General features: G+C 39.6%; 1 protein-coding gene across 3 annotated transcripts; it reads left to right on the top strand.

The window, feature by feature from the left end:
- The first annotated feature begins 408 nt into the window (after window positions 1–408).
- LOC131251090 (uncharacterized) lies at window positions 409–8,870 on the top strand. Of its 3 annotated transcripts, none has more exons than XM_058251600.1 (4): window positions 409–475; window positions 636–845; window positions 7,046–7,373; window positions 8,268–8,870. In XM_058251600.1, exons 2-4 carry the CDS (start codon window positions 698–700, stop codon window positions 8,470–8,472), a joined length of 681 nt encoding a protein of 226 aa, XP_058107583.1. In that variant the 5' UTR covers window positions 409–475; window positions 636–697; the 3' UTR covers window positions 8,473–8,870. The 3 variants fall into 3 exon arrangements, with proteins under 3 accessions (XP_058107583.1, XP_058107582.1, XP_058107581.1); XM_058251599.1 differs by lacking the exon at window positions 409–475 and having other exon boundaries at window positions 489–845; window positions 8,268–8,480; window positions 8,573–8,870; XM_058251598.1 differs by lacking the exon at window positions 409–475 and having other exon boundaries at window positions 489–845.
- Window positions 8,871–17,248: the final 8,378 nt, after the last annotated feature.

The raw sequence follows: 17,248 nt of genomic DNA on the forward strand, positions 1-17,248 counted from the left end.
CCAACCTGTTGATTGGGCCACACAGACCTGGACGAAGGGAAACACAACGACTATCAGCTTGATCCAAAACATTCGTGGTCGCTACAAAGCTTTCAATGGTGACCGTTCAATCACAACTGTTTCCTATGGTGTGGTCCACTTGATATTTGGATATGCGGCTCATGATGAAATGGCAAAATGGATGGACGGCGTCAACAAAATAGATACATCGTGGTGGGGACCACAGAGCAACGTCTAGTAACGAGTGGCTACTGGCAGTGTCAGTATGCAAGATTCTACCGGTTGGACGATTAGGATTGTCCAACGATTGCGATTCTGTAGTGGGGCCCTTGATGGTCGGCACCCACCCGATTGTCTACATTTTTTTAAAAGTCCCGCGGACTACTAAAACTCCTCCTTTCCTCTTCTTCAAATCCTGCGCCTATTTCTGTGATTGCAGATCGCAGATCGCAGAAAAACCATTTCCAAAACCCTGGTATGTGATTTTTCTCATCAGATCTCGAAAATGCAATCCTTTTTCCTTTTGAGATCCTCGAATTCTCATTTCTGTCGGTGAAGACACAGAATTTCCAGAGCGAAATCTCTCTCTCTTTTTTTTTTTGGAACCCTAATTTTCCCAATTTTCTCCTTGGAAGATTGGTGAATGGAGGTGGTCTCGCTCCCAGATCTCTACTAGGTTGTCGATCTGACGGTTGAGATGGACAGTTTCAGCGCGGAAGATCTGCCGAAGATTGGAGGGATCGCGACTGTCTCCCTCTTGCATTCGTTCATCCCTACGCATTGGCTTCCGTTCTCGATTGTCGGTCGAGCGCAGAAATGGACGCTTTCCAGGACTCTCTTCGTCAGTGAGTTTTCTCCTCTCTCAGAATCTTGTCATTTGGATTGTGGGATGAAATCACTGGCTTTGTTGAATTGTCCATGTGGCGGTGTAGATCATGGTTTTGAGTTGTGGGAAGTTTTCAGGCCTTCGTATTGTGTGATTGGATGATTGTAACTGTACAATTGGTGGCCATTGAATCGATGGTTAGAAAGAAGTTATCAGCTGTCCAATTCAAATGGGCAAAATCATACGGTTAAGATGATCATTTGTTGGTCAGGGCATACGCCATCCAAAATACGGTATGGGTCATAGATGGTTATCTATATCATGGGCCCAATAGCGGATGGAAAATCATTCTGATCAGATGATCACAACTGTCCAACTGGTAGCTTTTGAATGGGCAGTCAGACAGAAATTGTCAGGTGTTGTATTCAGTGGGTGATAGTAGATGGTAAATGAGCAGTGTGGTTTTTTAGATGATGCATCCTCATCCACAATGGGGCTGTGACATGGACTGTTTTGATTGTTTTACATGTATGCCAAATTACGATTGATGGGTTTTTGATCTTTCACAATTGATGAGTTTCTACCATTTAATGAACGTTGAGAATGCCAACATACTTTTCCCCCCCTTTTCTTTTTCTTATAGGATCTTATAAAATGCTCACTTTGGAATTGTGCTGATTCTAAGATTGGTATTGTATGGATATAACTGGTCAAGGAGTGGTGCTGTCATTCATTGGTAACATGTTGGTAAAAAAGAGAAAAGGAAAAAAAGGCCTAATATGCTTGAAGTGTTTTAATGTGTAATGTAGTGTTTTTCTGTTCCATTGCTGCCTCTCTTTTTTCTTCTTCTTTTTTTTAATAATACATACTACATAGTCTATTATAAGGTCTTATTACCAATATATTCTGTAATTGTAATAATGGCCACCACCATTACCTTTACGATACAGGCTGCAATGATAGTTATGGCCCTTGTATTGGCCCCATAATGGACTGTTATAGCCTTTATGGGGACCATAATGGGCTGTAACGGGCTGTAACGGGGGCTATAATGGCTGTTATGGGCCATTTTTTCCGTAACGAGCGTTACTGCCATTACGACCCTGTAATGTGTAATGGTTACCACCGTTACCTTTGCATAACGGCCTTTATGGCTGTTATGGCACACCATGCTTGTAATGCAACACTTTGAAACCATTATGCGGGCTGTTATAATATTCTTTGGAGATATAGGGCAGAGCAAAATAGCGTTACATTCAAGATCTGGAAGTGAATCCTTGCTACATTTGGCATTCTTGAAGTTGATTGTATTTTAGAAAGTAACTGACTAAATTGTGCTGTTGTTTTATTTACTTTTCTGAGAAACTCTTCAGTTTGGTCTGATTTCTTGTGAAATGGTGAGAAATGAAGTTGAATATATGCAGTCTTTGCCAAATTCTTCTGCTAATTGTCACTGATCAGTGATCATGTCACGCCCAAAATTCGAGTACCTGAATAAGGTCTTCGGGACCCGAATCTCAAGGTGTGAGTTATAATATAATGACATTAATTACAATCTAGTTGATTTAATCAAATTCAATCAACACTCAACATCATCTAAAAGGAAATACAACTGAAATGTTTATTTAATTCAACCCTTTTGATAGTTTTCCCTTTCTACATTGAAATTTGAATATAAACTAAACCTAAATAACAAAATGATTTAAATTAAAACTAAACCTAATTAAAAAAAATAAAAATAAAGCTAATAGTAGAGGCCCGCCTGCTTGTAATATTCCAGCTCTGCACCTGTGCATTTGTTTTAGTAGGATGAGCATAACAGCCCAGTAGGGTCGTTTCTTACTCAAAATTTAACATGTTCAGATAATATCAATTTTATAAAAAGAAGGAATAGAAAACAGATAATGGAATTTAACAACAGAATTGTGAAATGCAATACATGTGATATTTCCATGAATACTCCTAACATTTATATTATTTCTTACAACACCGTATCCAAGTGGATGGTCACGTTGCATTAACGACCACGCACTTGTACCTCATGGTGAGGGACCCATTTATACGTTAGCTGGTTAGACTACTGTTCCAGTTGTACTCCTGACGTATGTCAACGCACACAATTGTACTCATACGCCGTACACAAAGGAGACTCCAAAGGATCCAGTGGGTTCTAGGGTCTCTCACCCAAGGGACACGATTGCCCTACTTGCTGACTTTAGGGTCTCTTACCCAAGGGACACGATTGCCCTACTTGCTAATTTAGAGCCTTTCACCCAAGGGACACGATTGCTCTACTTGCTTACGTTGCATCTAATATAATAAAATTTAATGTTCAATGAATGGTAGACATACATGTAAGATTAATAATTATTTCACAACAAAATATTAACAATATAATTTTTAGTTAATAATTCTAGATTTAAATTTTTGTTGAAACTTTAATAATGTAATTAAGTTATTATTTGATAATTTAAAATTTATTATTATTATTATTATTCTTATCTAACTATTTAAATCTAAATTCAGAATTTTATTATTATTTATTTTTAAATCTAAATTGAATTAGGTTAAGGAAGATATTAATTTGGACTTTGGATATTATTATTATTATATAAATTATTTGTTACAACATTATGTCAGTATGATTAACCTTGTTTTATAATTGACTATCTAAATTAATAAATTTACTTTTTTTGATACATTTAATATAATTATTATAGTACTTTTATGTTAAATTGTTAATATTTACATAATTTTTTTAAAAATAATAAATTATATTTATTACAACTTTTATATATTATCAAATAAAACTTTTCTATTTTGTTACTTATAGCATAATCATATAAATACTATTAAATACTTATGTATTAATTATGTAATATAATATTATCTTACACATGTTTACTTTAATTATGTTATATATTTTGTCAATATTTTTTTTTATAACCTATAATTATATTGTATTACTACTATATTATTATGAGACATAATATTTATATTTCACTATACCTTAATGATCTTATAAACCTTTTTTATTTTATTTTATTTTATTATATATCATATTAATACTGATTACATATTATAATTATATAATTTATAATTTGTTATTATTATTATTATTATACATTTTTATTTTATTTTCATAATCATATTTGCTTATATATACTTATCAATCTTACATCACTTATGTTCATAATTCTACATAATGAATCATCAATACTTTAAATAATTAATTTTATATTCTGTTTGTACTGTAAAATATTGTAAGATATTATAATTTATTTGAGATTTAGTTTAATAAATTTTTTAACAAAAAAAATTTAAGAATTAATAAAATAATCTTAAATAAACTATTTATTTTATTCTATAATTTTATTTTATTTCATTATTAAATATTTTTAAAAAAAGAGTAAAATAGAAATTCCTAAATGAGTAGATTCCCTACATAAAAAAAAATATTCAACTGACAATAATATTTCTACGAAAATTTGGATTAAATAAACATAATAATAACTGAAAATGGTAAATTTCAGGTTAAGATCACCTACCTTAAAGTCTGACGATCCGGCCCCGCTTTAATCTCTCTCTCTTGATTTACAGTGCTCTCTCTCTCTCCCACTCTATTTTTTTTTTTATGATTGATTCCTTCGATTCTTTCTCTCTCTCTCTCTCTCTCTCTCTCTCTCTCTCTCTCTCTCTTTTTATAAATGGATGCATAATGGAATAGAGGAGTGGGAATTATGGGCGGTTTCATTTAGTGGGAGGTTCGGCGGCCATTACCGTACAAAACGGAAGGAAAGTGGAGAAGGTGGTTTAGTGGAAGATATAACTTTTATTTTTTATTTTATTTTTATTTTTTAAGATATAGTGGGTCCCACTAACAATAATTTAAATCTACTCCGTTCATCATCTCGGCCTGGCTAAGAGAAGATATAAGGCAAAAAAATGAGGCTGATCTGAAACTCAGGTGGGCCACACGCAAACGGACGGTAGGGTTAGTTCCCACAAAAAAAATGGGTTGTTACAGATCACATCACCTGGGTTCTTTAATATAGCATGGGATGTGAATGATGGAACTATTTTTGAAGAGTTTCATGAGTTTGGTGCTGTTTACTCATCCACTTATATGCTGATTTCTGATGGACTTATATGTTGTTCATTCTCACAAGCCACCCGCCTCACACGGGCCGCCCACCTCGAGTGTGTCCCCGCATCCCACAAGCTACCCCACTCGAGCCCGGTATGAAAATACCCCCGCATTAATTACCCCCGCATTAATTACCCCCGGTGAGGAGTCGCGAACTTGAGACCTCCTGCTCTGATACCGCTTTGATGCAGGACAATTAACCACTTGCTTTAAAAGCTCGAATTGTTAGAGTACGGTGAATCAATCCCTTTATCTCATAGCATAGGCCCTACATCTCATAGGTTAGGACCTCGGCCGAACCCCTCTCGTGGGCCCCAAATCACATGGGTACCGCTTTACACAAGCCACCCGAGTCACACTGGTGGGGCCCGCCTCTCACGAGCCACCCGCCTCACACGGGCCACCCACTCCGAGTGTGACCCCACATCCCACAGGCTACCCCACTTGAGCCTGGTGTGAAAATGCCCCTGCATTTGCATTAAGGGTCTTAATGAGGGAATGTTTCTGATTTGTGGCAGGAGCTATTTGAAAGATTCTGGGATTGGGCTATTTCTTAGGCAATGGTTTTAAAGGGATTTCATATTTGTAATCAGGCCTCTTTGTGGGGGGGCCTGAATCACCCTGCTTTGTTGGTTGATCCCGCTCCATCCCGCTTTGGTTCATGTTGCAATGTTTTTGGCTCCATTTTTCTTATATAGAAGTTTAGTTACCATTTATATTAAAAAAAAAAAAAAAAAAACCCCTTATATTTTCTTGTTTTGTCTTGAGTTCTCTCTCTCCTCAGGGTTGTTTTAAAAATTTTTGTTTGTCCCTATTGTATCTGTTCTGTTGCTTCTTTTTAATAAATTCTTTGACAAACCATAAAAAAAGTGTTTTCTTGTATAGAAACTGGATAAGTGTACATTTTCTTTGTCTCCCCATGTTTTTAACCCCCTTCATTCAATTGGGAGGAGTTTTCCACCTAAATTGCCCCTGGGGATTATGAAATACCACACAGAATATTTGAAAATTATTCCAAAATCTACAAAATTTTCTGACAGAACTTCTGTTCCAATTTCCAAAACAAATCCGATAAGGAATGGAACTTCTGAAACAGGCCGAACAGGGCAGAACATGGACAGGGTATATGTTGGTAAAATATGTAGAACGGCTCCTGCTCTGAAGCGCTTTTTCTGTTTGCTTAGCCTAATTTGAATGGTCTGGTCCCCCTCTCAATCTTCTAAGGATCCTTCCCAGGTGTCATTGGTCCTTGTGTGTCATTTGCTGTAAACCACACAAACTCCAAAGAAGCACAAACTTTATATTTAAATGTTGTTTTTGTTTATGTGAAATGACTGTGTATCCATAGTGTGCACTGAGCCACTGAGAGTCAGTGCTGCACTCATACCTCCAATGTCCACTAATGGTGGGCAATGTGCAGGCTTCTTCTTCCTTTTTTCTTTTTTTCTTTTTTTTTTTTTCTTTTTTCTTTTTTTTTTTTGTTCTTCTTTTTTTTTTTTCTTTTTTTTGGTACCATGGGCAGGCATCTCAACACACATTTCAAAACAGGCAAGCGGAGATATTTAAAGGGCATTTTCTCTAAAATGATATGATCTCTTGGATATTCAGCTATTTTTCTGAACAGGTGCCTATAGCAAATTTTATGGCATGTATGGCCTGCAAATAGCAGTTAGGAAGAACGAAAAAAGAAGAAGAAGCAAAGTTGACAAAGAGTGGGAAGAAGGCCAGGAAGTGGGTCACTATGGAGATTTTAAAGAATGCTTGATCTCTGGTGGGGCCCTTCAGATCATAAATTTGGATTACCCCACTTGTACAGTCTGAGAAGGATCATATAGTCCCTCTGCAAGCGAGGGAAACTGTCCATACTTCATCTTTTGCTTTTGGTGACTCTGTTTCTTACAGGCAATGGATGATTCATTTGTTTATTGTCTTTATTTCGGGTTGGGAAGGCCTTTTCTTGTTGCAGCTTATTTGTACAGGGCTAATCTACGATGTCTTGGTGATCTGAAGCTCTCTAGAACTTTCTGGGATTTTATCACTCATGCATACTCATGTCCCCTTTATACTTACAGCTGCATGTGGAGCCATTCTGCATGTGATGTCAACATCGCTTCTTGGCATAACCGCAATTACCATGGCGAACAGCATTGCCGGCGAGGATATGGTCCATAAACTTGCTTCCCTTTTGCTTGTAGTTCTTGGAGGAAGTTACATTCTGTTGTTTATGCTGGGAAAGGGTGGTCACAGTCACTCTCACAACCATCCCATGGAGAAGATGGCCGTTGCGGGGCTTGTTCTTGTGCCGGCATTGTCCCCCTGTGCAACCACACTTCCGGTGTTCCTCGCTGTCGGCAACTCATCCTCCATGATGGTGCTTGCAATCATAGTGCTGCTTTTTAGGTATGCCGACCCACAGATGAAATTATTTTTGAGGACTGAATTGAGTATTTTGCTGCAATGCCACCTCAAATTGTGCTTTGTCCTAATAAATCCCTTGCCCCCATTGATGATTGGAACTATTTATACAGCGGCACCCCAACCACCCATCATGGATTGGTTGTGGTACAAAAATTGCATAGATTGGATAATTCAGTGGACCTCACACATGGTTGGCAAACAGATCGATAAAACTAATTGTCTGCTTGCTCTCCACAGATAGGGTGATTTCTGAAATGGTGGGATTTATTCTTGGTGGCCCATCCATGCCTGGGCCTCCTGATGAGTGCTTCCAATCATTGACGGCAGGCTCTATGTACACTGTAGATTGTGGTGAAAAACAAGTGGGGTGGGGAGACAAAATGTTGATTGTACTTGTTTTGAAGACTCAGATGAGTCTGATGTGACTTGACCGAGTCGACTCGGACTCAGTCGGACACTGTCCAGTTTGATACCATGAATCGTCCCTGACTCGGGTAAGTCGGTTCGATTCAGCCCTGACTCAGGAGAGTCCCAACTTGACTGAGGACCAAATGAGCCGGCCCAAGCTGCTGAGTCTTTTAGCCATCTTAGGGTGTGAAAGAAATCATCATATTGTGATAATGACATACAAGAATTTTCCCTTTGGGTTGTTCAAACATTTGTTCCATGATTTAGTGAGCTTAGAAGCTCCCTTGCCGACATATGATGCCATTGCCAAAATGTTAAAGTATTAGCAACTTCGACAGTGGGCCCATCTGATCAGTGGTCTGGATCACCGAACCATGGATCCCACATGTGGAAAGATTTAATTAAATAGTTCAGCATTTGTTTGGGGTATACATTTTTCCGAATTAATAGAATCATTGATTTTTGCAGCACTGTAATTGTGATGACTTCGCTGGTAGCTCTCTCGTTTTATGGTGCCAGCCAGCTCAAGTTCCATTGGGTGGAGCGCTACGACAAGCTTCTTGTTGGCACAGTGCTGTGCCTGGTCGGGATCTTGACACTCCTTTTCCATGACCATGAAGGACATGGCCATTCCATGGGAGAGAAGTTGCATAGAAGGCTCATTGGCCTGTGAGGATTAAGGTTGGGGAATGGTGATGCTATCTGATGTTTGGCCTTTACTCCTATGCATTCATTTTTATGCAGCAAATTCATATTTCAAAGAATGTTTTCAGTTAGATCAAAGATCAGGGCCACCAGACCGTTGTCAAGAGGAGGATGCTTCAGGAAATGAAGCCTGTCCATCAGCCGGCCATTCATGTGGACAAAGGGACGTGAAAGAAGGTAACCATTTACAGGTGGGGGACACTGGTTAATGAGTGGGATTTTATGTAACCGAAGGTAAAATCTTGCACGCATGATCATTTGGAGATGTGGGATGATTTGCACATGTGCTGTTCAGTGCAAGGAATCATGATTTCTTGGAATATCGTGTGATTAACAAGTATTTGTGTAATAGCTTTTTCACCTTGACCGGTGCTGTTAGGCTCATCCAATGAAGTTAAAAAAAAATGATGCTGGATCAAGTCTACTAAGGTTAGGTTTTTGTGATAAATACAGACCAATTACTTGCTGGGGCCACTTGTGCTATGATTATGATAAAAACGTCCATAAATTTGCATGCTTTGGAATTTTGGGGTATGCTTTGTTGCACCAAATACCGTGAGATTTCATGATATTCCATTAATCAGTCTAATTTGGTGCAACCAAAGACAACCATAGATGTCATTTCTGTTGTGTTTCTAATAGAGCGAATGCAATTTGCAGCTGCACTATTGAATGTGCCAAAGACCGACACCTGCCCAGATGTGTTTTGAGCTCCAGATCGTTCAGCTAACAGGCCCTACGGTGAATGTTCCTTGGATTCAAATGGAGGGTTCCACTCATGTGGTTGGCCAGACATGTATGGGAAATGATAAACAGTGGTCCAAATGTGTGGCCCACATGATGGGAGGGCAGCTGATGTCGGCCCTCATAAGGGATCAACCTGATGAACTTTGTGGGTATCATAAATCTGTGCTATGTCTTCACTCAGGGGGTCGTGTTTTGTTGTGTTTGGTGCATGCAAACCAACCGCTGCAAATCACATTCCTTTAACACAAGTGAGTTTTAACTTTGGGACTCAAGAGGAACTTATAGATCCTGTGGGAGTCTTTGGATCCTTGTTCAGATGGTTACCAATTCCTGATTTTGGCAAATTTTTATTTTTATTTTTTATTTTACAAAATATTATAGGATTTCTTGAATGTCCCTTGTTTGATGATCCAAAATGTTGATATGATGGGTGTCACCCATGGTTCCAAAACTCACCAACTTGAAACTCGGTCGAGTCAGCTTGACTGGGCGAGATTTTGAGCTGAGTTGCTGGAAACTTGGTTCTGTACCCAGCTCAGCCTGGACTTGGAGAGACTCTTTGATTCAACTTGATGGCTTGGCGACTCAGTATGACTCGAACTGAGTCACTCTGTTTTTGAGGGGGAATTTCCTTAAAAATAAGGGATGGGTGTTGTTGTCGGTTCCAGTGAGTTTTGTTTTATATTAAATTTAACAATATTATATATCTATTAAGATTCTTAATATTTTAAATTCACGATAATTAAATACTGTGTCAAGTCGAGTCTTCATGTCAACCTGACCAGGCTAACAATGAGTTGAGTCTAAAGCTTTCTGGTATCTAAACTGTGGTGTCACCATGGATGGAAGATGGTATGAAAGGGTTGGGAATTATGAATTTAGGAAATGGCATCTCTTATTCATGGTGAGGCGAGAGATGCCTATAAGATCACATCTTGGATTGTCAAACCGGTCCCACAAGCATGAAATCCAACTTCTTAGAAAATTTTCTTTTGAGGATAAGTAAATCCATTTTTCACTTGCACACAACTGATTGCATGTTACAACTCACTTTTCATGCCTTCTGACCTTTTTTAAGGCCTGTTTGGTTCCTATTAATTGCTGGTAAATGCAAGGATCATCGTAATGAGGGAAGATGGGGAGGTAATCTGGCCTGGAAAACTGAATGGACAGGATTGCCTTTGTAAAAGCCATGGGCCCCACCGTGATGTATGTTTCCGATTCACACCGCCAATACATTTTACTAGCTCAATTTGGGGCATGAGCCCAAAAATGAGGCAAATTGTATCCTCAAGTAGGCCACGCCACAAGAAACAGGGGTAATAAGGTCACCGTTAAAGACTGAAATTGGCACATGAAACACAATGATATGTATCTGACATCTATTCATAAGGTTATAAGGTTAGAAAGTCAACCTGTTCATAAGGTTAGAAAGCCGTTGATGAACTAAAAACATAAATATTAGTTGGATTGTGGTCTAAGAGTTTCCAAGGTTATGTGTTTGATTTCCATTGTAGTCTGCAATGTGGTCGACATAAGCTTTGGATTTACATTGTTTTTAGGCTCATGCCCTAAAATGAGTTGATAAAATGAATGGATGGTGTGGATTATACACATACATTAAAATGTCCCTACAAATTTTAGCTTCTTTGAAAGAATGGATTGGGAAAGCTACAGACCTCTCCTGGTCGGTTAATGTATTTAGTTACACGTGGTTTCTTTTCTTTCTTTCTTCTTTCTTTGGCCTATATGGAGACGAGAATTCTAGCACTTTGTCCAAGTTATCCTTTTCATGAATCGGTCTTTTGGTGATGACTCTGTTATCAATTGTTAAGAATCTAACCAATGCACTAAAAGCCTTGAGATTGATGGAACCTATAAATTTAGGTTATTAAACCCTTAGATCATAACATATAATTCTCCTCATATTCGCTGCTTGTTGTTTTAACGAGTAGTGGGTGTGTCCCATACTCCCCTACAAGGTCCGGGCCATTGCCACATGTGCTTGAAAAGCAGGCCAATCTGGTCAATAGATGAGCCAGGTCTGGTCCACTACCACAAGTGCTTGAAAATCAAGCCAGTCTGGTCAATTGATGAGCCATCAGCAACCTTTTTTTAAAAAGAAAAACCTTACTGGTCACATTTTCATGCACTATGTAGAGAGATGCCAATGATGAGGCCTTGGCCAAGTAAAATCTATAATCTTTTATAGGTAGTTAAAAAACCTAATCTCAAAACAAATCTAAATTCGAGCATTTGTGATTGAAAACCTTGAGCCAGTTTGGAATGCGGGATTACATGGTATGGAATTGCATTAGATGAAATTAACATCGTTATTACACAATGATTATATGTTTAGAGATATCATGGTATTTCGATCATCCAATGGACCATGAAATTGTTATCAACGGATCAAATTTCACAATTAATATTGGTCAACTGCATGCATATGCAACCCGAATGTCATGTGTAATAGAAGGATATGAATAGAGGGTGTGAATAAAACATATGCATCAACGAGAGAAGTCCATAGTATATATTGTTAGACTAGATGATATCATACCAAGATTAATCTAATCCTTACAGTAGTCTTCAAAAGCTTGATGGAACTGTTGCTATTGGGTTTGGTTTTCGGCAGTTGGAATGCGAGCATGCTAGGTTTTGCGGCTCAATTTAAACTAAATAATTATAACCCCAAGCGCTAAGATAGGCAGACACATAGTGTATGACCAAGATCTGATGAGATCAGTCGCCTATTCAACAACTTGCTCAATGTGTAAACATGATCATGCAATATTCAGAAGGCGGGGTTCATACTTTGATGATGAATTATACATTTGACTTCCGTATAAAAGAACTTTTCAATACAGATAAAATGATACGAGAAAGAGATTTTTACAGTCGATCATGGAGTACAACTGTAAGACACTTTTTCATGTGAAGAACTGAATCTGATATACGAGTGCATACTCAAATAACAACTAAAATTATAAGTTACTTGATTAACGTTACAGATTACATTACGAAATGTGGACAACAAACTAAAGTAAATGATTATATTAAGAAATGTAATTTACTTATCAAATAAAGTAAATGATTACACAATGGAATGTAAAAGACTAATTGTAACGCCCTGAAGATCGGGGGTCGTGCATACGCTCGACTCCCGAGTTCCCGGGGTCACTTATAATCGGTTTTCATTAATATGCATTTAATTAGGTTTAAATGCGCAGCCTGGAGTTCCTGGAACATGAAGCACAAATGCACCTGTCGACTGAAATGAAAGAGAACTAGCATATATATATATATATATATATATATATATATATATATATATATATACACACACACACACACACACACACACACATATACATGACCAAGAAAAAAAATAATAAAGGGTCGCACATGGTGTCACCCAACAAAATCATAAAAAAATAATATGTTAAAAAAAGAATAAAGTTGAGCCCTCTGCACAGCGATCCCACGACCCATCTACTGATCTGACAGGGTCCTGCTCATCAACTGGAAGTAAGGGAACTCGTCCTCCTCCTCGAGGTTCGCATCGCCAGGCTTCATGAAATCTGTATCACCTGCATCTATGAACGGGTCTGGTTGGTGTTTTAAAACACCGTCCCAGAGTGGGAGTGAGTGATCAACTCAGTGGGTGATATTAGCCTTAAGTTGCAACAAGTATCAATTATAATAAGAATTTAATGAAAATCAATCAATCATAAACATCTATCTAGTCTTGTTAATGTGCATGCATGTAAGATGATATGATGTATGCTCTCACCACAACGCTCCCTCGTGCGACAACATCTAACGATCGCCAATGCCAACACTCCCTCAGTGCGACTTCGACTGCCGAGTCGCCAACCTAGCTAATGCCATGCAATGATGATGTTAACCGGGTTCTTAGTTAAGTCCATTCATCCAGTAGATTTGGGAATCTGATACACCCCACGTATCAAATGCCCTGAACTAGTTGCGAGGCCATGACCCCCCAATGTGTGAGGCCGAGACCCCGCAATCCTTGACCCCGTCGGGTTTCCCCCATCCCCGACTTCAAGCACATGGGGGGTGCTGAATGTGGGGTCGCTCGCGGTCACTACGGGGAGGCGTGTCACCCCAGAGTAGGCCGACAGCTCGGACATAGTGTCCCATTCCACCATGCCCGGCTCACGAGACTGTGGATCAATATTCCATCCGGTATCGATGGGCTACAACGGTAGTAGGGTGTTTCAGTTTCCATACATGTGTGAGCAAACAAGGTTAACAACCAGGTGGGTCAGCCAGTGGACTAAACCGCACGAGCCCAGGCAAGTATGTGGCGGAACGACATCGGGTACAAGCGACTCATGTAGCCTAACTACTGCTGCCCACACGTACTCGCCCAAACCCATGGGTTTAGCCTTAAGGTGGTCCTACCAACGGAACCACCTTCGCTCTCCTCATGTTCCTGACCAACCCAAGGGTAGGAATAGTGACTCATAGCATGCCAACTACCAATGTAACATCAAGCATATTCAACACCATGTTCTCATGTTGCTCAACATACAATTCAAATTTCTCTAACAAGCAACTATTAATATCATGATTAAAGTGTAGGTGTGTGGTGTGGGTTAGTGAGGAAGTTAACACTTCCTCCATATTGAGAAATCATATATACAAGAGCAATAAATTATACATAAGATGAAGCAACACATATAAGAAGAAGAAATCAGCCATACATAAGCATGTAATCATCCATACACTAGATTATGAGAGGAGCAAGATTAACATCAAAGAGAAATAAACATACAATTCATACAATTCCAACAATATGTCATTCCTAGGTTTTTCTAGATTCTTTCATACAACACACCAAGCAAACAAAATCATTAAACTCCAACCATAACTGGTGCTAGGCCACCTAAGGATAATAGTCCGCACCTATGGATCGTTGGAGGCTTGAAAGACGACCTAGGAAGATGAATTTTTGGGGTTGAACGGCCGGAATCCCTAAAGCAAGCATTTATATGTTAAAATCCATGTCAATCTCTTCTAAATACATGGATTTCAAGGAAAAGGGGTGAGGGGATTTACCTACATGATCAACGGACGATTCTTGTGGTTGTAGTGGAGGGGTCTTCCTTGAAGAAGAGGTAGGGTGGTGCAAGATTGACTTCCCTTGGATCTCACCTTGCCTACGGTCCACCTTCACTCTCTTCTTCCTCTCTTCCTTCTCCTTTTTCTCTCCTCTCTCCCTTTGTTCCCTAGGGCAAATTCGTATGAGAGACGGGTGCCCCAAATGAGGCCCTTTTTATAATGCCAGATTTGGTACAAATGGCCCCATGTGCTAGGTTTTTACTATACTAGACCTATGAGAAGGACTTTCTAAGCTTTAGAGCCCACTATGGGGTGTATAAGTCAATATACACCGTAGGATAGATAGCCTTAATAATGATCTACGTATGGATATGATCGGCCCGCCATTTGGATGCGCCGATCGACAGATATGATAAGAAGTCTGTTCAACGGTCGCCGGTGGTCGATCGGGGCCGCGGTTATACGGATATGAGCAGGGAAATATCCTCACTCTATGTGTGAAGTTTGGTCCGAAATCCTCAACTTTGTATAAGAGTAGACGACTCAATTCACTTAAGTTTCAACTTCTTCCTTTAGGGTATTTGCACTTCTCATGCACTCGTCCTTCGGCTCAGGTTGACCGGTTCTGGGCAGTACTCAGGTCCGACTCTCGCGATAGACGTCAAGCCCAGTGAGACGGACATTATTCTATAGTTTTGGAACTAGTGGCCCACCAACGAGCGGTATAGAGCTTGTTTGGAGAATCAGGGCAGTTCTGGTGGTCCTATGATCATGAAACTTATAGGATAAGTGCTCCATGGCCCGATGAGGGGCCATGCAAAATTTGGGGGCAAACGGATGCGGGGTTTTACCGCAACGGTCCGATTTGCGATCAATGGTCACCGTTTCATGATCAGGTCCCAGATTTTTGTGGGCAGGTGTAGAAAAATACATTAGACCTTCATCGTAAATTATGAAGAAATCTGACGGCTGAAATGTCTTACATTTCAGTTTTATTTACACGTGCCAGATTCTAATTTTGACATTGGTGGGGCGCATCTGGCAAGTGCCAGATTCCACTTCTAAGTGTCCACTGGGTCCGTGGTCCGCAATGATCCCCAAGCCCAGTGAGATCTATGCTCCCTTGAATTTTTATAATTTTCTGACCTTTCCATGTCGCAGTATAGCCCACACGGGCTGTCGCTAAGTGTAAACGGTCATCTGGCTTGGAGGCCCGCATACAGTCTGATTATGACCAGACTGGACCACTCATGTATAAGCTAATGTTGAGTGCTAACAGTCAGTGAGTGATAATATAAGTTAATTTAAAAAAAAAATTAAGAATTTTTTTGAAAATTCAAAACAGTGAAAATCGAGGATATTACACTAATAATTAAAATGGTAACTAAAAGATAACATTTGGTTTAATTTGGTTGGTATGAGGTGAAATTTTCTTACTGAATTAATTTGCAATTTATAGCATTGAGATGGCCATTTGAATCATTCTCATGTTTTGATCGTTACCATAACCATTCACGACTACTTCCTCCGTTTCTTCTTCGCCATCTGTCTTGTGACCGCTCCTTCATAATTACTCTTATATTAGTCGCTTAAACAATGACATGGTTGTATTTGATAAGTTCCAACTATGTTGCTAAGAAATCTTGTCCCTGCATCTATGCAAATCTTCAAACACACCATGTGAATCCATATACATCACACGTAACCTATTCCAATTAATTCTCATAAAGAATGGTGATAATAGGGATGAACAGAAACAAGCATGGGGTAGAGCCCACCCAACGAACGGGCAACATTTTGCAAATGTGTGTGCACAATGGTTGGTTGGGAATCCTAATGGAACGTCAAGTGCTCCTTTGCTTGGCACATGTTAATTAGGCTTGCGTGTGAACGACCTAAACCACTCATCAGCAGTTCCCCTATTGGGTATGATTCTTGTCTCCAAGATCAGGCCCATCTAATCATCATGCAACTCAACAAGTGAGGATTAGCCCAGGGCAGACCTGAACTCAGATCGAGTCAGGCATGCTGGACTCAGTACCGAGTAGGATTGAGTTCGGGTCAAGCCTATTTCAAAACCGGACGAGTCAGGTCAGCCGTAACTCAGTCCGACTCGACTGGATGCCCAACTCTAGGCTGCCACCCTTTGCTTTTCTCCGTGGTGATGGGCAATTCCTTCAGATGGGCCATGATACATGGGCTCATATCTCTGTACGGTGTACACTGGTTCTTGATTAGGTCAGGTTAATCCACACGGTTGTCTGCTGAGCCCTACCATTGATGGATCATGACCCAAAATTCTCCCATTGGGATATTTCTCAGCTGAATGTGGACAGCTGATGTATTACTCTTTTCAACCACACGTCTGTGACCTACAAAACAAAAGGTTAAGATTGCCCTTTCAAGGACATTTTATTATTATTATTGGCCATCCAGGGCAGGAGGCATCACTTCAACGGTCAGGATCAGTGAACCATGGACTCCACTTGTATTGTAATCCTCAAGGGGTCTCACACAATGCTGTGCTCGGGTGTATGTACAACATCCAACCCGTATGAAAGGTTGGAACGAGCAAAAAGAATACCTGAACGAAAAATAAAACTGACCCACTCATCGTGTGGGCCACGCCGTAGAAAGCAATCAGTATCCACTGGCTGATCAGAGCCACACGTGTGTAGATAGATCTGGTTTTTTTCGTAGGTGATGATCTTGGTGGGACGGACCTTTTGAACGGGTTGGATTTAATTCGAAGGTTACACGCTGGCAATTATGCCCCCAACCAACTAATTACATTTGAGGCCGCACATTTTTCCATCATTCATTAAGAAGTGCAAGGCAAATGAAGGGTAAAACAGTCATTTTCTCATGCGCGTTTATTATCACTATCAGTGGTTTCTCGACATTCC

This window comes from Magnolia sinica, chromosome 7 (genome assembly GCF_029962835.1).
Source record: "Magnolia sinica isolate HGM2019 chromosome 7, MsV1, whole genome shotgun sequence".
Classification (NCBI taxonomy): domain Eukaryota; kingdom Viridiplantae; phylum Streptophyta; class Magnoliopsida; order Magnoliales; family Magnoliaceae; genus Magnolia; species Magnolia sinica.

Excerpts from the sequence above, each read along its gene's own strand:
- LOC131251090 (XM_058251600.1), top strand. The coding sequence starts at position 698 with ATGGACAGTTTCAGCGCGGAAGATCTGCCGAAGATTGGAGGGATCGCG. Across the intron at positions 846-7,045 it reads TTCCAGGACTCTCTTCGTCA|CTGCATGTGGAGCCATTCTG; the intron begins GTGAGTTTTCTC and ends TTATACTTACAG. Across the intron at positions 7,374-8,267 it reads ATCATAGTGCTGCTTTTTAG|CACTGTAATTGTGATGACTT; the intron begins GTATGCCGACCC and ends TGATTTTTGCAG.